Source organism: Cololabis saira, chromosome 6 (assembly GCF_033807715.1).
Source record: "Cololabis saira isolate AMF1-May2022 chromosome 6, fColSai1.1, whole genome shotgun sequence".
Lineage (NCBI taxonomy): Eukaryota > Metazoa > Chordata > Actinopteri > Beloniformes > Belonidae > Cololabis > Cololabis saira.
Genome location: NC_084592.1, coordinates 12292036 through 12319006, shown reverse-complemented (window position 1 = coordinate 12319006; position 26971 = coordinate 12292036). Strand labels below are relative to the sequence as shown.

The following is a 26971-nucleotide window of genomic DNA, read 5'->3' as shown; positions in this document are numbered from 1 at the left end:
GTGCAAAAACACACGGGCGGAGCCGCGTCGAGCCGAGCCGGGCTGAGGCGAGACTAGTGGAAAAGTGCCGTTAGACTGCCATCACCAGTTGTTGCAGATCGTTTGTGCTTTATGTTAATATATTTAAATAACTGCATACACACCAGCATTTTAGTATAAAAATCTGTTTTTATTCAGTCACATTTTTGAAAACACAGATTTTGTCTGCAGAGACTGAGCAGAGACTCATGACGTACCAAAGAAATAAACCGTGAATATTTAAAGGGAATGTTTCAGCTGATCAGACGGACGGAGCAGATCTTTCACATCAAAGTTGAGTTAATGTTGCAGAAAAACACTTTACATTTAAACAAGAGCACAACAGAACCTGAGGAGAGTTGTTCAGCAAACACGTCAAATAATGGCTGGGAAAACTGAGATATTCAAAGAACTGGATTTATGGAAATGAAAGATGCAGAGTCTTGTTTAAAAGCTGAATTGGAGTCTGAAGCATTAAAACTGGGGGGAAACAATCAGGACAGGTGTAACTTCTCCCTCCATGAGCTTTAAGGAGAATGGTTACAGCAATTAATCATTTGATGTCTAAACAATCACTTCGGCACTTTTTTATTTAAAATGTATAGTCCTCCAAAGTACATGAGACAGAAATAATACTGCTTGAGTTATTTATTCTTTTACATTATGAATGTGAAGGTAACGGCTAACACTTCTGGGACTTGGTTATGAAGTTGAGACTCATCAGTTTAAATCAGTTGACACATAAGTGCTGAACATTGATTTAAAGCGTATCAACAAAAACACACGGAAGTATCCAAGTCATTGAAATCTGAAGGGAAAAGGCCTTTCTACTTTTTCTCACGAAACAAAGCAACTCCTCAAAATATAAGTGGCTACGTTCAGATAAAAACATGTCTCTGGTTTAACTGGAGCCGTTTGTTTCTAATTATTTCTGCAGAACTAAGACTCAGTCCTGTCTTGAGGTGAAAACGTCTCAAAAAGCATATTAAATGAAAATGTAACAGACATTATTATTATTATTATGATGATCCTGTCAGGATTTTGATCGCTGGTAGAAACCGACCCAGTTGAACCTTCCCCTCGTTCCTCAGCCATTGGGAGGTTCTGTTATTCCCGATGTTCCGGGTCGTGGTGGGAGGAGGTGGAGTTGCTCCTCAGGCTCTCATCATCCCCCGGGCCATGAGGCAGGCGAACACCGTCATCACCATCTTGTGTTTGACCTCCACCAGGTCCTCGGGCAGCGCGTAAACCCGGGCCCCGATCTTCCGGGCCATGGAGATGGCGTACCTGCCGACACAAACACATCATTCAGATCCCTGGAATCAGCCACAACACGACGACACATGCTCAAAACAACCGGCCTGTTTCAGAGAGGAGTTTCAACCAAGTCTTGGGTTAAAATAATAACTCAGTTTCTGCTTTCAAACCAGAGGTTGAATGTTTGTTCTGTCTCCTCTGAGTATGTTTGATGCTGAGTTGAGCATTAGCTCTGCAACAATAAAGAGATAAGGGAAGGTCCCACTTTTCCTCATTTACTTAGTTTTTACTGCAATCGAGATGAATTTGAGGATGTAACGGCTGCACAAGGTGTTGAGGGAGGAATCCAGACAGAAATATCTGGTGTGAAGTCAGTGTTTGGCCACGAGGAGACATTTATTATACTGTATACTGGTAGATACAATCAAGTGTGTGACCAACTACATAAAAACTAATGCTCAACAATAAATCCTTGGATTGGACTGTTAGATTGAAGCCTTGAGATCCTTTCCGATCCAAATGCAGCTGTGTTGTCACTAGTGAGACGTTTGATTAATAAAAGGATGTCATTGTTCACACGTCTCCAAAAATGCTGATTACATGATGAGGATCGGCTTATTTCTGCTTAATGAGGGTAGGAACAAAGGGTAAAATAGGTCGTGCACATCCAGTAGCTCAACAGGTGCTGGTCTCAAAGCATAGATCCAGGAAAAAACAAGAGAGGAGACCGCACACTTTTGCTCGATAGTGCAGATTTATTTAGCACATCAATACCTCGTAACATTTTGAGCGCATTTTGTCTGAAAAAGAGCAAAATGTGCATGTATTGATGTGCTAAATAAATCTGCACTAGCAAAAGTGTGCAGTCTCCTTTCTTGTTTTTTGCTTAATGAAGGTAAAAAGACAGAAAGGAAGATTTGTGGAACAAAACCTGCTTTTGATCAGGTATGTGATCCTGGAGTATAAATTAATCCTCTTTTTTGGGTTTACGTTTCCACATAAGCTGGTTTCTGAAATAGGTTCCAGGGTTTGGGTCACTACATACTTATTTTTTATTTCAATTGTCAAAAATGTAAACGGGTACCAAAATGACTGACTTCTGTTGTCTTAAAAATGACTAAATAAGAGATGCAGCGACACTGTTGATTAGTAAGATATCTGATGTGGTTGCTGCCAACAGCTGAGCAGGAGTTGGTGTGACACGCTGCAGGGGGAGTGTAGGAACAGGTAAAGGGAATGACGGAGTGGCTTGATGTGACGGCCACATCTGCAGCCACAGACCCAACAAGTCTCTATCAGCGTCGGGGACCCAGCTGAGCTCATCACTGACTGCGTTTCCATGCATCAATAACCCTTTTAAAACCTGAATATTGGCAATAACCCGAATTTGCACGGCCATGTAAACACCAATAACCCCTTTGAATAACCCGAATTTGCTCATATTCCGGTTTTTAAAACCTGAATATGACCCCTGGGTTACTCCTTTTAAAACCTGAATATTCGTATTTATAACTGTAATGAAGGATATGAACATTTCTGCATTTGTAGACGTTAGAAAGTACGGGGATAGCGAGATTTACAAGAAGGTGAGCAAAAAGTTGCGCGAAGCAGCATTTGTTTTGAATTTGGATACAGGAAGAAGAAGCGGAAATGACGGGAATTGCGTCATCACGTTCTCCGTGCGTCGCTGGTTTGATCGGGATATCCCGAATGATTAATCACCATGTAAACAGGGATAACCCTGTTTGCTCACGCATGGAAACTGAATATTCAGAATGTTTCAGTAACCGGAATATTAGCAATAACCCAAATTTTGACTGAATGTAAACGTAGTCACTCATGCAGCATTCATCTCCAATGATGATGTGATTATCTTATTGATGGGTGACTGCCCAGCTGTGATCTCACACCGCGCCGTAACCACCTGGCCCGCACACCTGACGGTTCTAAACCGCTCCAACCTGCAGGGATCTGCTGGAAACGTGGCTGAGATGCTGCAGATGCTACTTCAGTAAACACTGCTCCCGTTCATACTAGTCGTTACTAAACCACAGGCTAAGATGAAAGCTCCCCATACTTTGCATTGTTGAGCTTCTCCTCTTCTGTCATATCTTCAAACTTCACCAGGTCGTATCTGATGGATCCGGTCTGGATGGCATCGATCAGGTCCAGGACGGGCCTGCTGCTGCTGATGGAACTGTCCTGCTCAAACGGGAAAACAGCCGCTCAAATACTCTCACTCACGTCTGATGGGAGATAAGAGCTTGTGATTGGAGCATCCGGCCACGTAGCAGGGGGAAGAGGTGGAGTTCTACCTTGAAGCTGGAGATGGTTCCTTTCTCAGCACTTTTGAGTGTTTCGTTGACCCAGGACACGATGGTGTCATCGATCACCTTCTGTCCGTCACCGAGGTCCTCTAGGATGTTCAGCGTGTACCTGGACGGACAGACGGACTGCGTGAGGCCCGGCACCTCAAACACGTCATCATGGAAGATTCAAGCATCATCCGACCGGCTACTGATGCTTAAATCAACTAAATTTTAGCCAGAACTAATCAGTGCAGTCACAAGAACTCTCAAAGTAGCGATGCGGCCCTCCACTAAGAAGTGATGGTTGTGTCACCTCCTCATGAGCTGCCAGAGCAGAGCGAGCGTGAGCTTCCGGTTCCCTTCGTTCAGATCCTGACCCGCAATCCCCACCAGGGAGAACTTGGCCTCTTTTTTGCCCAACTCCACCGCGTAGTTGCAGTTCTCCAGCTGGAACACAGAACAACAGCGTGTTTTTACATCAGTCCAATTATACCTGACCTGGTGTAATCAAACTCTTCATTATCTGTTGCTCAGTAACGGCTCACATTTGTGTGTATAGTTTCCTATGTTTGAATCATGTGGTTGTTTGAAGTTGCTGAAGAGTCATTTTCCACATTTGACAGATGAAAACAGCATTTACGAAGAGGTTATCGATAGCAGACACAGTAAAAGGTGAATCAGAACTTCTGCTGCTCTACCTTCTTCATGTTGCTGCCCAGTTTAGAGTAGGGAGGCTTGTTGACTCGGTCCCAGTCCACTGGGACTTTGCACTTCTCGTACAGCTGGAAGATCACCAGGGCATCATCGATGTCTCTGTAACACACACATACGTTAGTTTCTGTGGTGTCATCAGGACATGTCCTCAGCCGTCTGCAGATAAATCTCCAACAACAGTGTTGCAGGACGGGGGAGCTGACAGCTCTTACGCGTAGAGGTGGTTGACGCGAGGGTTGACGCCCAGCGAGTTCATCCAGTTCCTGAAGGTCCGCTCCTCCCTGGTCTCACCTGCAGAACAATGTCAGCCATCACTGATTAAAGACCAGGAAACAGAGGAGCAAACATCCTGGGGTGGGGGAGTATGTTATTCAGAAGGAGAGCAGGGAAGCTGTGAGCTCAACGCACCTTCGATGGAGCTCCAGTCGATGTCCTGGTTCTCTGGCTTCTTCAGAGCTGGGTACTTGTTGAAAAGATTGGCAACGAAAGCCAAGTTGAGCTTGGGGTTGCCACGGACAACGTCGGCCGGCATGACAAACTGCCTGCAGCCGAGCCGCTCGGCCTGGTCCAGCATGCACTCCGCCCTCTTCAGGTCCTCTTTCTCCTGCAGAGGGCCGACACCGCGGTCAGGAAACTGGTTTCAAACTTTGTCCACAACAATCAAAATGTTCTCATGAACACACTTTGCCAAAGCTGACTGCCACTGTTTCTGGCCCACGTGAAGGCCATAACTCAAGCAGGACCCACATGACCCTTGTCAGTGCAGCCACTGATCAGGAGGTCAAGAGTAGTCCAGATAAGACTGGGTGTGTCCGGTGAAACAGCTACAGGATAGATGAAGCCTCTCACCCTGATTCCTGACATGTCGATGGCGATGGGAGGAATTCCTTCTTCATCTCCTTTGGGTGCCACATGGTTCAGGAGGCCGTAGTACGCTTTGGAGTCCTGAAACAACCACAGAACATTAGGTTAAAGTGCGGCGCAACACGCTTATATATATTTTTTACTACGGTAATTTTATTCAATAATAAATCCATTGATAACCTCTAGGGTTGTATTTGTGTTATTTGTATCCAATTGCCTCCAATTTGTTGGAATTTGACACATATTTGTGGCCTAGAAATCTACACCAGCAAATGTCATTTGTATTGCAGGTACGTGTTTCTAGACGTGGGTCTGATCTATCAGGAAGATATATTTGGATTTGAAGTTCTGCAATGATTAAAACCTAGTGTTGGAGCCGGAGAGCGCCACCTTTCAGAGCAGATGGAGCTTTGTGTTATTATCACCTTGATGTCAGAGCTGAAGTTGTTGATCTTGCCGCAGCCGGCCTCCTCCAGGTGGTAGTTGGCCCAGCGCAGCAGCAGCTCCTCGGGGGAGAGCTTCATCAGGTCCTCCAGACTCTCTCCATCACGCAGCAGAGCTATGAGAGCTGCACACACACACACACACACACAACTTCATCATTTATTTATTTATTACGGTCGGATCCCCATTAGTCCTCACTGCGGTGAAGACTATTCTTCCTGATGTCCAACATTGCACACATAAAACAATAAAATACAATCCTTACAATTAAAACATAACTAAATATAAACAAAAATGATCTGAGATGTGATGGAATTCAACCCTTAAATTGTTGAAACCAGCCAGAACCAAACAACAAAAAATATTCAATTTTACACAATTTCAGAATAAACCAAGAATTTCAGAATAAACCAACTAACTAAAACTGTCTTCCTTGCTAAGTATTGCTTTTCTTAATTTACTTTTGAATCTAGCTTTATTGTTTATCATGGTTAAATGTGGTGGAAGCTTATTCCAATAATGTTACTGCTCTATACATCGTAGTCCTCTTTAGTGCATAGGTAACTGGTTGCATAGCCATGCCGAGTATTTCTGGGTGTTCACATTCATCATAATACCCCCAAGTCTCCGCAACAAAACACATTGATCCAAATGAGGAAAAAATGAAAATGCACTAAAACAAAAAGACAAAAGTTTAATTTTTTTTTTTTACATAAAAGATTTATGGCTCCAAATGGTCCAATTTGACAGATTTATCCTTTAAATCCCTCCAAACGTGTTCAAGCCAGAGTTGGATTCTGGGGAAAAAAGTGGACAGCACAACGACAACGGCTGACGTCTCATTACCTGCTACTGTGTAACATAACAAGCTAAATGGTCTTTCAGACACTCTCCGTAGTAGATGTTATATGGTAGGGATAGATTTAGGATGTGTTTAGAAAGATGATTGAGTCAAAAATAAAAAAGTATTATTAAAAAATGATTCTGTCGCTGAAATCCCTTTAACTCCACAGATGCTGTCTGGGTGCATGAATAAGTGAAACTGATCTGCTGAAGTGAACAGACTTTCTTTTCTAGTTGTGACTGGGCATAAAAGTGTCAATAATATTTGCGATAATCAGGGTAACATGATCACAGTGAGGTGATGCACAGAAACGTTAGTAACTGACTGCAGTTACAGCTTCCTGGCATCCCAGAATCATCCGACCCACTGGAGCAGCGCTGCTAAAGCAGCGGTGCTGGTCCAGGCATCTCCCTATCTGCTTCTCCTCTGTCTCTACCCCCCAAGGTGTTACAGAGGAGCAACAATAATGTCCGGCTGTTTCTCAGGATCGTACAGGACATACAGCATCAGCGAGGGCCTCAGCGCTGGAACGGCGTTGAGCTTCAGCTCTGCTGTTTGTCCAGTGTGGCAGGAACACAAATACATTTCCTGCAGACAAACCTGTCTTTGGAGACATCTTGGAAACAAAATGAAGACTCAATTCTTGCTGTCACTTTTAAAATAACTACTGAAGCGTGTGGTCACGTGTAATGCTTGGAGAACATCACCATCTAAGAAAACTTCACCATCGACAACAGGGGAAGAGATCACTCTCCAGGAAGCCCACTCAGCACCCTGACACACATTTACCAATCGTTTCTCTTTTGAAAAGCACAATTTGGCCCCTTTATAAAGTATCCTGATGGGGAAACGTCAGTCCGTTCATCACAAGTGAACCTCAGTCCAACTCCGACCTTGGCCTGATTCTGGCCGTCAGCTCTGAGCTCCACCAGTGTTCTCGCACCTTTCATGCATAAAAACAGAAACGCACCTTCGTTCTTGCTGAGCTCGATGTCGGCGAACAGGCCGATCTTGATAACCTGCCACAGCAGCCCCAGCACCAGGTGCTGCCTGCCCTCCTTCAGGTCCTCGGCTCCGATGTTCACCACGTGGCAGCCGATGGCCGAGGCCGAGTTCAGGGCCAGGTTCAGGTTCTCCTGGCAGATCAAGCACAACGTCCAGAGTTACAGCCATCCGGGGTGAACATGAAGTCACCTGTCTGTCTGATCCTGTCTCACCTGGATGGTGAAGGGCGTGAGCTTCTTCTTGTTGATGGTTCTCTCGTCGATGGTGTCGGGCACAGACAGGTTGATCATTTTACTAGCAGAAAAGAGTTAAAACACACTTTAAAAACGTTGATTAACTCCTCCTTCACCGCTGATGTCATGACGCTGTGGTGTACAGAAATAATGTTCACAGAAAATGGTGTAAAACAGGGCGAGGTCAGCAGTACCAGAGGACGATCCCATCGCCCACCGCGGTGAACAGCTCATCGCTGTCTGGATCCATCGGGAGAACATGTTTACAATCCGGATCCCTCTCCAAAGCTTTATTGATCCAGTTCACAAAGGCCACCTTCTCCTCCTCTGCAGATGGGAGAAATCACGTATCAGAGCTGCTTTTCTGCTTTAAATCATCTCCATCGCTTCCCTTTTTTTTCCACTTTGAGAGACTTAAACTTACTCAACATAATGTTACAACATCTTCACTATTCTGTTTCACTAAATATAACACGGCATTAAGGAAGGAGGTCATTTAATCTGTAGCTGGAGTCAGTAAATCATTGCAGGCCCATTCATGTCTTATCTGTCAGGTATCATACACAGCTTTTGATGGAAAAAAATGAATTCATAAAATAAAACAACATTTATGTCTGCTTCTTGAAATGACAACATTAAGAAATAAAAAAAAAAACACATCCAAGTAAAACAAAGCCATATATGTTAATGTGTGGTGTGTGAACACACACTCTTGTCATCCTTTTGTCTTTAGCAGGGTGCACAGACCTGAGTACGAGTGCTGAGTGCCCGACTGCTCTGACGTTCCTGCCACGCTGCAGATTCCCTCCTTCTTATTGATGGCTTTCCTGAAGGTTTTGGCCACTTCTGTGCTCTTCAGTCCATGAACGATCTGGAGGTAGTATATACATAATAATTGTAATAACAATTCATTCATTCATTAAAAAACAACTAAAGATACCCTTGGTTGAAACTCAAATGTAAATGGTGCTGGTGTTGCATATCTACATTGGCCTGCACGGCCACACACACCTCGGTGAACTGATCGAAGGTGAGCTGGTCGCTGGTCCCGGTCAGATCCTGGACGATCTCCCGGACTCTGTATCCCGGCAGCGCCAGGTTGGCGGCCTTGAACAGCTGGTTGAGCTGATCTTTGCTGATGAAGCCGTTGTTGTCGATATCTGACGGACAGGACAAAGTTGATTAAAACCTATATCTGTCTGCAGAACCGTAGGGCAGTTTGAATCTTGAAGCTTGTAAAAGGTCTAGAGAAAAAAAACATTTGAGGTTTCTGCTTGTGTGAACGTCTTCCTGGATCATTTTTAATGTGACAGATGTTCAGTCCAGTGTGTTTATAAGGAGACTTTGTCACTCCTGCAGCTGCATCTTAACGCAGGTCTGCAGCCAGGACAACGTGACACGTTCAGCTATCAGGGACTTCCACCGGCCGCTCATCAAAAGTCTCGGATGTTTCCTCCACTTGACAAGGTGATGCATTCAGACAACTCCTATTACAATCCATCAGCGTAGTCTAATAAGATATTGATCAGCATCATATCTCTGATCAACAAGCCGTTGAGGAACAAGCTGAATATTTGAGAGCACAGACCAACACTTAAAAACATAAAAGTGCAGGATTTCATTTTCTACTTTGGTTTTCAATCTCAGAAGTCTGAGTCAGCAGTTCAACCCTGTTAGAAAACGGTGCATCTCTACGTGATACACAGAACAGCAGTATATCTGTGCTTACAGTCAACTTAGAGGTCAGATTTGCGCCAGATCAAAATGTTTGGGAGGATCTGCACCCACTGAGGATGCAGGACATTGTCAGAGCAGCCAGTAAAATCATCGGCACTCAGCAGCTTTCTCTGACTGACATTTACGAAGGTCGAGTCCTGAATAAGGCACAAGATATCTTGGCCAGTCCTGATCACCCTCTGTCAAAAGAGTTTGTCCCTCTCCCTTCTGGGCGGCGCTATAGGCTTCCCAAGGCCAATAGCAATAGGTATAAATTCTCTTTTATACCAACCGCTGTTAAAATGATCAACTCGCATACATTTTAATATTTTTAATATATTTTTATCATTCTGCCTGCACTGCTGAAAGCACTTTTGCTTTTACTCATTTATTATGGTTACTATGTCACGTTTTAATGTTTTAATTGTTCTTATTGGTATGTCTGTGTTTGTATGATGACTGTTTTTCCCAGACTGCTAAAAGTATTTCCCCTAGAGGGACAATAAAAATGACTCTGACTTTCTTATTTTCTATATTTCCTTTTCGATGACTCTCTGAACCACAGTAAGTAAATAAATATTGCTTTTTTTTTTTTTTTACCTCTGGGTTTTACCAGACAGTTAAATGTAAATCTGTTTCAGCACATATTGATTGATTACATGTATTGGTGTTTGATGAATATTTACATTTTGTATTAATGCTGGTGGATCACTGACCCTCAAATCTATGTATCAGTGTCAACAGATGTTTATCCAGCTTGTGAAAAAAATAGTTTATTACTGCATCACATGAGTCCAGCTCTAAAATATGATAAGAAATGTAACATTTCACAAATATGATTAAAGTTTTCTGTCTGGTGTTTTTGTTATATTTTAGAATCTTATTGTTGTTTCAATCATAAAATAGCTCATGGACACAAAAAATGACATAATGAACTCTGCAAAGATAAAAAAGAAACAACATAAAATAGAAATAAAACCTGTAAAGACTTCAGTGAAGAAAGTAACAGTTTCCTCCAGAGGTTCAAAGAAAAACAAATATGAAATACATATTTTAATTGTAAATGCTCTTACTTAAATTATTTATGTTTTAGCTTTTACATTTTTAAAGCACAACCTAGTAAAATGGTTTCTACAGTTCTCTGCCTCAGCAGCTCTCTGCTCTCTCCTCCATCAAACACACCAGAGGAAATGACATAACCGTCTCTTACCAATCTTTGTGAACGCTTCTTTTAAATCCTCCATCTCTTCCGGGGAGATGCGTGCTGCAGCAGACGACATGATGAGTCCTGGAGTCAATCAAACCTAAAACTGACAACAACAAAAGCTCATTAAATGAGGTGTTTCGCTGGCAGGACTGAGAGCTTCCCAGGCGAGAGCAGAGGAGAAGGAACTTTAGCGCTGATATTTTGATGCAAATTACTCAGAAATCTCACTTCTGTCCCCTGAAACTTCCTGCTTTTGCTGAAGTTCCTGTTTGACAAAGTGTAACTTCTTACTCTGTTTTACCTTTGTAACATGAGACGCCAACTGTTCTCAGATTAACCAGTAAGTTCCTACTGGACCGTGAGCAGAAATACTCACTTTTTTGTGTAAATCTGTTTAGACCTGTACAAGAATAAGCTCTTACTATATATGTATAACTAAAATCTTACTCTGGATTCAGGAGCGCTGCGTAAAACTTGGATTTGACCATAAGAATATGTGTAAATCATGAACATCGCCGCCCACTGACCTCCATGTGGGGAGTTGGAGAAAGTAGTAAAAATCCTTGGTACACAAGTAAAAACACTGTGAGTATAATGTGTATGTAATTTGGAAAACATGTAGTTTATTTTCAAAGGTCACGGATATAAATTCCCTGCATATGTGATGAATGTAAGACGGATGTGGTGCTGACATATTATTCATGTTTAAATTTGCACCAGTATATACATGTACGTCATGATCTCTTTTTCAGTTAATGTAACTGAAGTAATAACCATTTTAACTTGAACCATGATTTAACACTAAGTACATACTCATCGGTTTTTCTTTCTAAAAACAGAAAACTATGATGATGATGATGATGATGGTGATTCACTTTGAGTGTGTCAGATACTTTCTTAGCCTTAAAGAAGACACTTTAATCCACCGAATGGAAAACCTGACTCTTGTTGATCAGTTTTACTGGAATGGCCAGTTGAATAGTTGAATACATCTAAATAATGACTCAACCAGCTGCTTTCCTCTGAGGTTAGATGTTGGGTTTTCAAGGAATTCTGGTTGGAAATCAGGTTTATCAGTTTCTGATTGAACAATTCCAAACCAGGTGGGTGTTTATGGACGATGAAGATCAGAAGAAAATGAGCCAAATGTCTGAAACCTCCCCTGTTTTTGTTTGTCCAAAAGTTTTTGATGAAACAGAAGTGATTTCACACCACAAAGAGGAAGTTTGAAATGACAACCTTTTAAAATCTCCCTGCCAGCTTGCAATAACCATTAACAACCATTTGGCAATTTTATTTTATGTAAGGGAAAGTCAAGTGGTAAAGAACAAAAATGATCACCAGAACATTTAAAAAAATCTATGACTGTTTTATATTGTGACAAAGTCAGTAATTATCGACACAAATTGGAATAAAAAGAGAGACAAGACAAAACTAACCTAATCTGACAAATGTTTCATTTATAAAAACATCAAGCATGTATTCACATTTATTGGAAGAATAAATACAAACATGATTAACTACAATAATGTGTTAATAAAAGTAAAACCAGTGTTCTTATGTGTCTAGTTTCATTGGCATAATTGTTGCTCCTCAGTTATGTTGCTGATATAACCGAAGGTTACTGAAAAGGAAGAGCTGCTGCTGCAGCAGTTGGGAGATTACAGGAAGAAACGAAACTCGGCACAGCAGCACTGGAGGCCCGAGTCTCCCTCTGCAGATACATGAAATGACTGGCTGACATTTAAAATGTAAGATTCTCTCTGATTCTTCTCTAACAACCAGTCTATACATATATCTCTTAGTATCAACTTGCTTGTGTTTTTCTTGTTCTTTGCTTGTCATTCTTGGACTGATTTTGCAACGTTACTGATGCAATTTTAAATGATATGGCAAAGTACAAGGCCTGTAAGGTATGTCAAACTGTGGCAGGCGCCCAGAATGGTGAATCATGCAAATATATTCATGGTGGTACATACATTTTCTGACATTTCTGTCATGTGTCAGAAAAAGTGTGTCTCTGCTTGCCAGCATTGAACTATAAAATCTTTGAGAATGTCCTGGACCTTTAGAAACAGCAAAGAAGCAGATGAATGAAATAACTAATACAAATCTGAAAAAAAGCTTCCATAGAAGGCATCTGGACTTATTTTCTTGATTTCTGAAGATGTTTCAACTCTCATCCAAAAGGCTCCTTCAGTTCTGTTGACCTGGTGGGAAAATTCAGCCTTTTAAGCTGTAGATGTGGAGACCTTCAACGAATAAATCCACATCAGGTTCACAGAAGAAAAGTAAACTGCCTTTTTTTAACAGAAGAAGGTCACAATAACAATCTCAAGTACACTGTAGACCAATACCTGCCTTTAGATTCAGGTGAGGATTCAACAGTCTCTGTATCTCAAGGATACATAGACAGTCTTGGGGAAAACAATGTACATAGTCTAGACAGAAAAGGCAGAGGGTTTGAGAGGAGTGCAATAATAATCTGAGATAAGAAAAGCTGACATGAAACAGAGGATGTGGCTTCGGTCATCACCGACCCAGCACTTACAGCCTCGAATGATTCACGAGCCAATGTTCCAATAATAATTTATAAATCCAAAACTGTCCACCAACCAGTCAGAAAAGAAGTATCAGTCACGTTTCACCTCAGAAGAGACGAAACATCTCAACAAAAAGAGACCAGTTGCCTTCCAATGTAACCTTTTTAGTGTTAGCATGATAGATGACTGGTGATGATCTACACCAGCAGCTGAACCTGTTTCAGTCAGAGTGATCTTAAACTGCAGATAATCCGAGCTCAGTCTGACTAAAACTGTCATCTAAAGAAGTCCAACACCTTATTGCAGCAATTCGAGGTGTGATTCTCACTAACCACCAGCGCAACTTCAAGGTGTTTTTACTTCCTTCATAACTTTAAAGCAAGTTGGATAAAAAGATCATGAGTACAGGCTTTAACGAAAGTAAAAAAGTTTTGTGAGTTTGAGGTTTTACTTTTGAGATGAACCATATTTGCTGATTAGTGTTTCTGAAGTTTGTTGTAAAGACGTACAGAGTAAAATGTGTTTCAGGAATTTCTGTCCTGATTTGTGAAGAAGATAAAACATGAGTTACAAATTAAAACATTTAAATTGAAAGGTTATTCTGATGTCTATCTCTCCATTTTTTTGCAGCTGCTTATCTCTATTTGTAAATTGTTGGAGCCTATTCCAGCGCTCCTCAGGGAAGAAGCAGGGTTACACCCCAAACAGGTCCTCCATCCATCACAGAGCCACAGGTAGACAAACAACCACACCTGCTCACACTCACTCCCACTGGGACTTTACAGTCCCCAGTGAGTCTGGCAGTCATGCTTTTGGACGGTGGGAGGAAGCTGTAGAACCTGGAGAAGATCCATGCAAGCACACATGCTAATTCCATTCAACCCAGGAACTTTCTTGCTAAATCTGCTCATCTTTTTTACCCAAACATTCAGCTTTCTACTATGAATATTTGTGAATCAACTCAAACTTTTAATCCTAATCATAGAAGACTAGCATTCTCTTCACTCGGGTCTTCAGTCTGCTACGGCTCTGGGGTCATCAGAGTACAGGGCACTGATTGAAGAAGACTGAAGAAGAGGAAATGTCAAATATCGAAAATTAAATAAAAGGACATCTTATAGAATTTGCTTCCCTTGACAATTCCATTAGTTTCATGAGTTAAAGGAAGTGAGGCTTTTCTCACCAGTGCTCACAGATTCTATATTTCAGTTTGACTGATACTTGAGTCACTTGTTCACTGTTCCCCAAATCAGTATTAATGGAGGACATGTATGTCATGATTTATAAAACGATATGCTTGACTCTGCAGCTGTCAAATACACGTGAAGTGGGGGATACAACACACCGAAGCACAGGTAAAGTCTGCTCAAATAGTTTAGTAAACTGCAGTGCAGCAAAATGATTGTCTTCAGGCAAGGTGAGTTTCCTGCGCTCAACTGTAGGGACGTGTCCTGCACGTGCTTGAGCTTCATCAACCACAGCAACAGCAGTCACTACTCATTCATCTAAAAAGAGGAGGTTTTCAACAAAATAAGGACTAAGGCATTAAATGATATAACAGAATGGAGTTTCTGCCACTGTACATTCTCTTGGAAAGTTACAAAATGAGATGAAACGGTCTAAAAACCCCCATCTAAAGTGAAGACAACCACAGACTTCCTCTTTAGCTTGCTGCTCTGCTTTAACTTCTTCTTCTACTCCGCCATAGGCCTCATCCTGCTTATAACTGCCGTTATACTTTCATTTATAAATGGCATGTTTTTAACGGTTCAAGTCAATCGTGCACAAAGTTCTGCAAGGAAATTCTAGGACATGTGGGTTTTTTTTAACACGGAACAAAATGCTTCAAGCAGCGAAGGAAAACCAATGTGCAGTGAAGACAGTTCAGGGTTTGGATTAAGAAAACATTGACTGTTCAGTAACATGTTAGATTATGGAACTGCAGAAATAGATATGCATGATATATTTCCCGGTGTTTCCGCCTCACAGTTGGGCCTTCAGTTGAGCCCTGAAGAGACAAGAGCCCTGCACAGGTGTCTTCAAGAGAGACCTGTGCAGCTCTGGGATACATGATCTTTTCCTTACCTGAGAAGTGGAGGGAGGACTCAGGGTCTCTCGAATCGTGAACCGTTATGTCTTCCGTCTCTGCCCTTCAGTCCGTCCGTCTGCCTGATGAGCAGCTCAACGCTCGATACGAGTGCTATGACTCAACACGTAGGGTGACGGGACGTATTCACATCTAAAAGGAAGGAAGTGACATGCAATAGTTTAGAAACAGGAGTCAGAGACGTTTGTCTTTATATGGCAATGTGCAAGGCCTGTCAAGCTAAGGTGTCCCTTAGCACCTAGTCTGAGGGGATTTTGGTGACCTCTAGCTCAGTGGACTTGTTGTACAGACCTTACGGTGTTATAGGAGCCTCAGGAAGCCTGGGGGGGTAACCAGCTCCTGGGGACAAAGTTAAGCATATCATTAAAAGGTGATGAATGATGAATAGTCTCAAGAAATTATCATATTAAAGATAAGCAAAATAGCAGGTGTAACTGGTGATTGAGGAGAACCAAGTGGAAACAAGATAAACTGAAAAATATTAATCAGATTTAGAATCAAATATAACACTCCTCAGCAATCTGTTTCTACATTACTGATATCCTTGTTTCACACTAGCATTGAATACGTTAAATAGTAAAAAGTAAAAAGGGTACATACGAGGCTTTAAGTCCAGGTGGTGTTGGCAACAAAGTGGCCCGTCCACACCGACCATTTGGAAGTTTCCATCACCGATAGCAGAGCCAGGAGAAAGTTCCAGTGCTGTGGAAGACATACCGCCTTGATCCGGTCAAGGAAAAAGAAGAAAAGAAATTGAATCTAATGGCCCTTGTTGTCTTATCACACATCAAGAGGACACATGTGGATGAGGACACAGGTGGATGCCTCACAATCCTGTGGATTATTTACTACCTGGCAAACAGACCAGATACTCAGCACTACAAGAGAACCACATGGGACTGTACTTGCACCATTTCTATTCACTCTGTACACCTCAGATTTCCAGTAAAAGTCTGAGTCCGGTCATCTTCAGCTCTGGACAGGAGCGTACAGAGAGCTGATGAACTGCTTTGTGGCATGGTGTGTGCATCATCTTCAAAACACACTGATTTCTCAACCGAGTATCTTCAGTTAGCAGCTTCTTTGGTTCTGCTGCAATACCGATTATCTGATTCTAATGACTTCTTAAAGGGGCTATTTAACTGAGTGACAGAGTTATTTCAATAAGTGTATGAACTTAACACGTTATACTAATGATACCAAAAAAAATCTGTTCCATTGAAGTAATCACCTTAAAGTACCCATTAAACACTTACTGAACTAAAATAAGTCTCCAATTATTTCTACCCATGTTAATATGCCTATAATGTGTTTATGATGTTTTCAAAGACAAAGTCAGCAAAAGTCAACAGTTAACACTATGGCTGTGGGTTCCTGTTTAGTATAAGCAGCGCACCACCTACAGTCTCAGAAAGGCGTGAGAAGACCGCTTCCATCTCCCACGCAAAACATTTAGACAAAAGGTCCTGACTTCTTTCTGAGTGAGGTTTACCAGCTAATATGCATAAGCTGGGTGGAACCTTTAACACTACAGACACAAGGAAGAGAATTGAAGGATGTGCTAATGTTGCATATCTAAAATGGTTAAAAATGATAAATGTACCATTCTGACACTTTCACTTGCATTCTTACTTTTTTAAATTGGTTCTTCCACTTCTTGATTCTCTCATGTTCAGGAAAGTATGATCAAATGAAGAACATAGTTACACACATACATTAAGGAACCGGCCTTTTTCTAGATTTAAGTACGAGAGAATGTTTCAATGTTATACGGAGAATGACATGTTTAAATCTACACAATTGCACTTAAAATTCATCAATAGCCCCACGAAACAATTATGCCTGTCATCGTTTTTGAGATATGGTATGCATTTGTATATTTATATTTAAATATGCAAGACATTGTAAAAGCTTGAAATCCAAACTCCAAATTGTATAATGCATCATTTTTCGAAGGGCAAAATTCACTATCATTAAAAGAAAAAAATAATTCAACAATAAGAGAATGTTTATGCAAAATTGAAACACTGTTTTAACATTTAAACGCTCAAAAGGTTCAGTAAAAACATATCCTTCAAGCGCTTCAGCTTTGAGTAATTTATGGAGATGCTCAGCTTGAAAGTGATGCATGCACTTACATGTGAACTCTGGTGTCACTGACTGAGTTATCAGTTCATGAAGAGATTACTCCATGTTGAAGCTCTTACAATGGTTTTGATACAGTATACTGGAATTTCATGGTTAAACATAACTTAACTGTTGTGATATGAAACACAACAGTTACAGAATCTCAAGTTTTACAATTATAATAATAATAACATTAATACATTTTATTTATAGGGTGCCTTTCATGGCGCTCAAGGTCGCCGTACAACATCAAATAAAATCAATAAAATAATTAAGACAGACTCATAAAATATAAAAAGACTGCACAGAACCCATAGCAGAGCAGCCACAAACAGGGGAAACATCGGGTCTTATATGCCAGTCTGAAAATGTGGGTTTTGAGGAGGGACTTGAAACGGGAGAAGGAGTCAGTGTTCCTGAGGTCAGGGGGGAGGGAGTTCCAGAGATGAGGGGCAGAGTGGCTGAAAGCTCTAGACCCCATGGTGGACAGACGGACTGGGGGGACGGTGAGGGTGATGGAAGAGGCTGACCTGAGAGACCGGGTGGGAACATTGATGTGAAGGAGGTCAGAGAGGTATGGAGGAGCGAGGTTGTGGATGGCCTTAAATGTCTGGAGGACGATTTTGAAGTTGATCCGGTGTTTGATGGGGAGCCAGTGGAGTTGGTGTAGAACGGGAGTGATGTGGCTGGTGGAAGGTGTTCTGGTGATGATGCGGGCTGCAGCGTTCTGGACCAGTTGGAGTTTATGGAGGAGTTTGTTATAGCTGTTTCATGTCAAGAAGTATATTTTTTGCACTATATACGTCTATATGAGGTAGTTCTCGAGAAGAGTCTTGGTCTCAAGACCACTTTTTTGTGGTCTTGGTCTCGCCAGGTCTTGGACTCGGATAATTGAGAGGCCGTTGCACACCAAGGTGACAGAATCTTGTAATCACAAGTTCTTCCTCTTGTTATGTAATGTTTTGTAAACTATTAGTATTTTGCATTTGATTTAATGTTTTGGTGCATCTGCATGTGTGTCTGTATTTAATTACAGTATTGTGTTTATAACGGCCTTGTTAGAATAAATACGGTATATGGCATCTTTGGCCTTTGAATAATATTTGCATATCGTTGTGATTGACTAAGTATCAGGTCTATTTCAGTGATGCTGATATACTGTGTAATTTGGCTATTATAATTTATAAATAATGCAAGTTCAAGTCGATAATTGTGTGTATCTTTAATATTTAAAATTCATGTTTCATCTACAAATTAAGTACAATTTAAATCAGTAACATTTACTCTTCATCAGACTTTTCTGAGGTGGAGGGGGTTGTTGGAGGCTGGTTATTCTGTTAAAGGACTTTGGGACTAGTTAGTAGTCGTGTCAATCCTTAAAAGCACTCGAGTCAATCCTCTGAAATAGCGGTAGTGCAGTCGGCACACATATTTGATCTCAGCTGATTGATGAAACATTTATAGTGAGTTCAACATCATCATCCACTTCTCTGTGTTATTGTGCTGCAGTTGAATAAACCTCATATGGAAACTAAGCAGCTGAACCAGGATGGTGCTGATGCTATACAACTCACGCAAGATGACTAAATAACTAGTTGTTTTTTTTGGTCTCGGTCTTGAACTGAACTACGGTTGGTCTTGACCTGTTCGGTCTTGGTCTTGACACTCTCTGGTCTTGGTAGTGTCTTGGTCTCGGTTAAAGCGATCTTGACTACAAGTCTAATATGAGGCTGTTTTATTTGTAGTTATTTTAATAAATAATTATCTCAGGGCCTTGAAAAGTGCTCTTCTTTGGCATTGCAACAATGTCCTATTGCCTAACAGCCTGAAATTAAAATTGATTTTTGGTCTGATAACATTTAATCAACATTGTCATTGGATTCCAATGACAGTTTAATCAGATGAAAGTCAAGGATTTAGTAAAACCAAGTAGGGTAGGCGTTCCTCCAAGACTGCTGATGCCAAGCATACCGTCTGTCAGGTCCCGTCCCCCTGACGTCGTTTGTAAACAAGCGCTGAGCCAATCACAGAGCAGCATCTCAGTCAGCTGACCGGAACTTGCAGGAGTGACGTCACACCAGGAGCTGTGTTGACAAAATGGCAGGACACGACCATCACCACTTCTCTCTGTGTTTCTGCGACCTAATGAGGTAACTATCACCCCACGGCCTCTCAATTAGTTTCACTGACATTATGAAATTGTATTAAAACAAAATGTGGCAGAGAAAAAAAATCAAATAAGGGGCACCGCCACGGCGAGGGATGACGTTGAGTGTAAACAGCAGCTAAGTGGCTAAAGTAAAAGTTTGTGTGACATTGTTGAAGACCCCCCTCTGCTCCGCAGGCTGCTGTGGTCCCTGGTGCTGCCATGCGTGTACCTGAGCGCGGTGCTGACGCTGCTGCTGCTGCTGCTGCTGCTGGGGCTGCGTGTGTGGCTGCAGGCGCGCCGCCGCCAGCGCGGGGGCGCGCCCGCCGCCGCCTTCTTCCACCCGTACTGCAGCGCGGGGGGCGGCGGGGAGCGGGTGCTCTGGTGCTGCCTCCGGACCCTCATGGCCCGGTGAGACACGACCTGAAACTCAGCTGTGGAGGGGTTTCACAGCCACTGAGCTGCAAAGAATCAGCTCAAACACCAAACAACAAACCTTTGGCTCTGCTTCATGTAATGATTTTCCCCTAGTTATATTTACATGACCTCAAATGTGAGCAAACAAGTGCAATAAGTCCACTGCCAGGTCTCAGTGACCCACCTGCCAGTCTGGCACTTTGCCCTCCAGTATCATTGAGCCTCACGAGTAAGTTTTGTGCAGAGGTGTCAAAAGTATTCACATTCATTACTCAGGTAAAAGTATAGATACTAGAGTTTAAAAATACTCCTGTAGAAGTTGAAGTATCAACTTGAGATTTTTACTCAAGTAAAAGTATAAAAGTACTGGTTTCAAAACTACTTAAAGTATAAAAGTAAAAGTAATGTAAGGGGGGAAAGCCATTAAGGACAAAAGCCATTGAAAATGAATGCATCTTAGTATAATGCAAATATACTAAAGAACCATATATGTGTACTATTGAGCATTAACATGTGTTTCAGAGAGCAGACTCGTACAAACCAATAGGGTGTCGGAATGGTATTATGTTTATACTTCTCATCCAACCACAACCAAATTCACTCTATCCGGATGGAGCAATTTAACTGGATAGTTTTTTTTTAAAGGCCGAAATGAAATAGAGTAACGAGGCTGGTTTTAAAATTTTAGGAGTAAACAGTACAGATAATTGTGTGAAAATGTAAGGAGTAAGAGTAAAAAGTCGTCTGAAAAATAATTACTCCAGTGACGTATAAATAACCAAAATTTCCACTTAAGTAAGGTAACGAAGTATTTGTACTTCGTTACTTGACACCTCTGGTTTTGTGTGAGTATATGCCATCCTTTAGACTCAAGAGAAGCAGTAAATGTGAGCATACATTTAGTTGTTGTTTAAATATGCAAAGAGGGTACATGTTTACCCCTGCCACCCCTCACACGTCTCTTCAGCCTCCTCTGGGGGGAGATGCACCACCACACTGGCAAACAGCTTCATCCACCAGGCCGTCAGGAAGCTGAACTCACTCCCCATTTTCCCACTCCTCCACCTTAAAACATTTTAAAACACTTTGTATATAGTATTTGAACTATTTTTACTGTACTATTTTATCTTATTTATTTTATGTCGGACAAGAGGGAAACGTACTTTCAATTTCGTGTATTTTATGAAAAATTGACAATAGAGATGACTTTGACTGTGACTTTTAAAGTTGATGAACATCGAACCTTGTTTTGCAGATACCCCAACGTCTCCTTTGTGGTTTACACGGGCGATCAGGGAGTGACCGGTGAGCAGATTCTGGAGGGAGCGCGACAGCGTTTCAACATCACGCTGCCCAGGCCAGTCACCTTCATCTTCCTGCATCACCGCGCGTTGGTAGAGGCCAGCTCTTACAACCACTTCACCCTACTGGGCCAGAGCGCCGGTTCCATGTTCCTTGGTATGATGAAGCCAGAATAAAAGAGGAGGTTACTTTGGTGTTAACAAAGAATAACATTTCTGTGTTAACGCCAGCGTAATCCTAATCAGTATCAATTACTTCTGGAAATATATCACAAATGATGTTTTTTAGGATGGGAAGCACTTACAGCCTTTGTTCCTGATCTGTACGTGGACTCAATGGGATATGCCTTCACACTTCCAATCTTCCGCTACCTGGGAGGCTGCAAGGTGGCCAGCTATGTCCACTATCCCACAGTCAGTACTGACATGTTGTCTGTGGTCAGAGACAGAAATCCCAGGTAACACTGAATGCATACATAATGATGACACACATTTACACTGTCTTTGCAAGAACACTCACTCTTAAATGTATTCTCAATTATCTAAACTAATCCTAATCCAATCAATTCCAACGGTTCTTTCTTTTAAAAATGTAATTCTTAAATTGGTCCTAACAAAGATTCAGTTAAATAAACAACTTTATCCACCCTTCAAGTTTGATGTGGGTTGTAACATGTTCATGCAGGTGGAGACGTGAAACAGAGTTTTGTGTGGATGCATTTTTAGGAACTCACCCTAACCTTCTTTCTTCATCTTCTGGTTCCAGATTCAACAATGCTGATTTCATCTCCAGAAACCCCGTGCTGAGTGCAGTGAAGGTGGTGTACTACTGCTGCTTCGCCCTGCTGTACGGCCTGGCCGGCTCCTGCAGCGACGTCATCATGGTGAACTCCACTTGGACGCTGGGACACATCTTGGCTCTCTGGCGATCCCCCAGCAGCACCAGCATCGTCTATCCGCCCTGTGACGTCAGGGCCTTCCTGGATGTCCCGCTGGAGGAGGAGGATGAAGAGGAGGTGGAGGAGGGCTGGGAGGAGCTCGGACGAGAGCTTGAGAGTGGAGAGGAAGAGGACCGTGTAGGAGGGGATAAGAAGTGCCACTCAATCGTGTCGGTGGGTCAGTTCCGGCCAGAAAAGGACCACCAGCTGCAGATTAAAGCGTTTTGCAAACTGTTAGACAGGAAAGGGGATGGGCCCGGAGGGAGGAAGTCTCTTCGCCTGGTGCTGATCGGTGGCTGCAGGAACCCGGAAGACGAGGAGCGGGTGCTGATGCTGCGAGGACTCTGTCAGGAATTGGGCGTGTCTGACCATGTTGAGTTCAAACTCAACATCCCTTTTGAGGAGCTGAAGAGGGAGCTGGTGAACGCCACTATCGGCTTGCACACCATGTGGAATGAACATTTTGGTATAGGTGAGGACCAAACATGTTCTTCCATGTCTGAAATCTTTGTTTATATAACCTCTACTGGAATTTACTTTTTTAATTATTTCAAAATGTCACCAAAAATAACAGAAATGATAACATAATAACAAGTCTTAATGAAATACATTAGACTTTATATTACTTAATGTAATTTTTCCGTTAGGGGTTATTAAAGTATTAATACATTTAAATAAATCTGAATCTTTCAGATACATTCTCGTAAAAACATACCACTGTACTTTGATTTTCTTGCAATGTGGTGTATAGAACTAATGTTATTTTACGATACAAAATACTTCTGTGCTGGATTTCATCAAGCAAAAACTTCCCACATCAGGGATTTCATGAGTTACATGAGCTTGTGTGGACATGAATTCTCTGTCCCTGTCTCTCCAGGCGTGGTGGAGTGTATGGCTGCAGGCACCATCGTCCTCGCTCACAAGTCAGGAGGCCCAAAGCTGGACATCGTGGTCCCGTTCGAGGGCAGGCAGACGGGCTTCCTGGCAGACAGCGAGGACAGCTACGCTGCTGCCATGGAAACCATCCTGGCATTGTCACCGTCGGAGAGACTGGAGATAAGACGCAGTGCCCGGGAATCTGTCGGCCGATTCTCTGACCAGGAATTTGAGGCGTGTTTCTCTGCTGCCATGGAGTCTCTGATAAGTGAGCTGGTGCGATGAGGAAGAGTAGAGGAGACATGACATCGACTGGAGCACAGGAAGTTATCAGATATGTGCTTTACAGTTGTATGTGTGTCGGTCTGTCAGCATATCACCTGAAAACTCCCAGGGTGAGTTTCAGGACACTTGGTGGGGACGTGGAGCTCGAGCAGAGAAAGAACCGGTGATGTGATGGTACAGATCTGAATCTCTCTGTTTAATACTGATGCAGCATTGATCTTGGAAGGGGTCTTTAGTCCTTATGTGCTCCACTAGATTGTCTGGCTTTCTTTAACTAAAATATTGCCACACGTATAAGCAACTGTGCAGTTAAGTTCATAGTTACGATTAAAACGAGCTCTGCTTGTAGTTGAAGTGCGACATGATGGCTCATTTTCAGTTTAAAATCATCCAAAAACAAGATTCCAGGCAGAAGAAGACACCTGAAGATAAGTTATCATCTACTGTGATGACTGAAGTAAAACAATATGGAACATTCCCAGAGACTGAGTGCATGTGTTTTCACAAATAAAAGATTGTGAACGTCATCAGCAGCAGAGCTGGACGATGACTTGTAGTTTGTATAAATAGCATTGAACTGGTTGATATGTTGATGTGCATTAGCATAACAGATCAGACGATACTTCAAAATTTTATCGTGGACAATTTATTTGTATTTTCCCAGTGACTTGTCCGAAACTACATACTGAAATGTCTCCATGTAATAATTAGAAGGGAATATCGCAGTATCGGGCCAGAAAAGTCTTTTATAATACACAGGTTAAAGATTATAAAGACTATTTTTGAGTTGCATTCTAAGTGAAGATGTTTGCTCGTGTAACTGGAATTTATTTTAACTGGATGCCGACATGGGTTTTGATTAATTTTCTTTTACAATGGGATCGTTTTACTGACTGGCTTCTGAATAGTCATGAAGGGCTAGGGTTTTCTTTCTGGGTAAGTTCAACTTCCACTTCTTCATGTGCACACTGAAGTAGCACATTAGACTAGTTTTTTGCTACAAGTGATGTCCAAATCTCTGTTATTTTTATGTCGCTTCATCTGCAGCATTCCTGTTTGTTGTGAGGACCAGGCATGGAAGTAGTACATGTAAAATATAACATTTATAAAGAGGCATTACTGTTATTTAAGTATAAATATAGAGGATGCTTTGTGTTTCTGTCATTGACAAGACTGGAAATTGCACTTGAAAAATATGCAATAAATGCAAAAATCAAACATTCAGAGTGACTATACTTTAATTCATATTACAAAGAAAAGTTATAATGACTGTTTCTTACAAAACTTGTAAAATGAGTAGGAATTAGTCAAGCTACTGCAGATTTGTCATCTTGGTGTCTGTGGACTATTGTTGACGTATGACGTCAGTAAAAAAATGCAGAAACAGTATGTACAGTACGGAAAGTATTCAGACCCCTTTAAAATTTTCCCTACTTTTTTTTATTGCAGCTATTTGCTAAAATAAAAAAAAATCATTTTATTTCTCATTAATATACACTCAGCACCCCATCTTGACAGAAAAACACAGAAATGTAAGATTTTGCAAATGTATTAAAAAAGGAAAAGCTGAAATAACACATGGTGATAAGTATTCAGAGCCTTTGCTGTGATGCTAATATTTAACTCACATGCTGTCCATTTCTTCTGATCCTCCTTGAGATGGTTCTGCTCCTTCATTGGTGTACAGATGCATTTAATTAAACTGATTGCACTTGATTAAGAAAGCCACACACCTGTCTATATAATCCTTAGGTCTCACACTGCATGTCAGAGCAAATGAGAATCATGAGGTGGAAGGAACTGCCCCAGGAGCTCAGAGACAGACTTGTGGCAAGGCACAGATCTGGCCAAGGTTACAAAAGAATTTCTGCAGCACTCAAGGTTCCTAACAGCACAGTGGCCTCCATAATCCTTAAATGGAAGAAGTTTGGGACAACCAGAACTCTTCCCTGGCTGTCCAGACAAACTGAGCAATCGTGGGAGAAGAGGCTTGGTGAGAAAGGTAAAGAAGAACCCGAAGATCACTGTGGCAGAGATGTTTTTCAGCTGCAGGGACAGGACAACTGGTTTCAATTGAAGGAAAGATGAATTTCCAAGTACAGAGATATCCTGGCAGAAAACCTCTTCCAGAGTGCTCAGGACCTCAGACTGGGCCAAAGGTTCAGCTTCCAACAAGATAATGACCCTAAGCACACAGCTAAAATAACAAAGGAGTGGCTTGGGAACAACTCTGGGGCCGTTCTTGACTGACCCAGCCAGAGCCCTGACCTTAACTCAATTGAACATCTCTGGAGAGATTTGAAAATGACTGTTCACCATCAACTTGACAGAACTGGAGAGGATCTGCAAGGAAGACTGGCAGAGGATCCCGAATCCAGGTGTGAAAAACCTGTTGTGTCATTCCTACGAAGACTCATGGCTGTACTCACTCAAAAGGATGTTTCTACTCAATACTCAGCAAATGGTCTGAATACTTGGGACCAATAGATATCCCAGCTTTTCCATTTTTTATTTATTTATTTTTTTTTTTATAAATTTGTAAAAATGTCTTTCTGTCAAGATGGGGTTCTGAGTGTACATTACTGAGAAATAAAATGAACTTATTTGATTTCAGCAAATGGCTGAAATGACACAAAGAGATTTAAACAGGTCTGAATACTGACTCTACCCACTTTTAATCATGGTAAGTTTGTTTGTGATGAAGGAGCTTCCTCAGAACAGTGACAATACGTGATTTAATTTCGCTGTGAAAAACTGGAACATTGCTGGAGTGATGTTGGCTGATGTTAATGTCCTTCAATTCAATTTATTTATTTGATAGGGACAGTGTACATCAGGCAACATCTTCTTTTAATAAAATAAAATAAAATGTAGATGCACCCAGATTGCAGCCATAGGCTGATTTACATCGGTAGTCCCCTGCCAGATGTAATCAGCGAAAGTCGTCCTTCAGAGGATTCCTTCAAAGGATCCTTCAGAGGATCCAGAGCTAAACAATTGTATTTACCTACATTTTTTTTTAACTTCATCAAAATATCATAAGCCATGAATTATGGTGTACGGAAAAACAGTTTAGCAGAACAAATTGTGTTGTAGGTTTATCTTGTACTGAAAGTTGAGTCTAAAGTAAAGTCAGAAGAGTGGATATGAGGGTTTACCCAGCTCTAACCTCGTAGTCTTTATCTGATCACACTCACACCGGTATGTTTCAGACGATTCTATCAATGAAGATTCAATTGGGAATTTCAAACTTCCACGCTTTTGCTACAACAGTGAAATTAGTTAATCTCCCTTTAGCTCTGCAACAGAAGTACAAATCACAATATATAGTGAAGGAATATTTACACTGAATAAATTCCTGAACTTTTGAAGAAAAATAACCTTGAAATATTTTTCTCTTGGTAAATTATTTGAAAAAACAAATCTACCGGTAATGTGTTTGTCAGGATTGTAGGTAGTCTCTCACACAAAGCAAAACTTAATTAATTTACTACTTTTTTGGTTATGAATATTTAGATTTATCTTTTAAAGAAAATCTAACTATAAATACATCCCATTTGCTGGTTCATTGCTACATTTTCTAAACGTCTTATTGTTGTGAATAATGTAAAACCGGT

The 26971-nt window shown here is 41.5% G+C and overlaps 2 protein-coding genes across 2 annotated transcripts; one reads left to right on the top strand and one right to left on the bottom strand.

The window, feature by feature from the left end:
* Positions 1-148: 148 nt before the first annotated feature.
* On the bottom strand, positions 149-15393 carry lcp1 (lymphocyte cytosolic protein 1 (L-plastin)). Its single transcript, XM_061723293.1, has 16 exons — positions 15240-15393; positions 10615-10714; positions 8700-8848; positions 8436-8559; positions 7883-8015; positions 7668-7749; positions 7421-7586; positions 5588-5730; positions 5148-5243; positions 4707-4902; positions 4511-4589; positions 4283-4397; positions 3898-4031; positions 3591-3711; positions 3353-3477; positions 149-1305 (listed from the first exon to the last, which is right to left on the bottom strand). Exons 2-16 carry the CDS (start codon positions 10682-10684, stop codon positions 1173-1175), a joined length of 1866 nt encoding a protein of 621 aa, XP_061579277.1. The 5' UTR covers positions 10685-10714; positions 15240-15393; the 3' UTR covers positions 149-1172.
* A 4067-nt stretch (positions 15394-19460) lies between these two features.
* Positions 19461-24572, top strand: LOC133445820 (GDP-Man:Man(3)GlcNAc(2)-PP-Dol alpha-1,2-mannosyltransferase-like). Its single transcript, XM_061723291.1, has 6 exons — positions 19461-19538; positions 19733-19945; positions 21207-21409; positions 21542-21710; positions 22019-22662; positions 23071-24572. Exons 1-6 carry the CDS (start codon positions 19486-19488, stop codon positions 23352-23354), a joined length of 1566 nt encoding a protein of 521 aa, XP_061579275.1. The 5' UTR covers positions 19461-19485; the 3' UTR covers positions 23355-24572.
* Positions 24573-26971: the final 2399 nt, after the last annotated feature.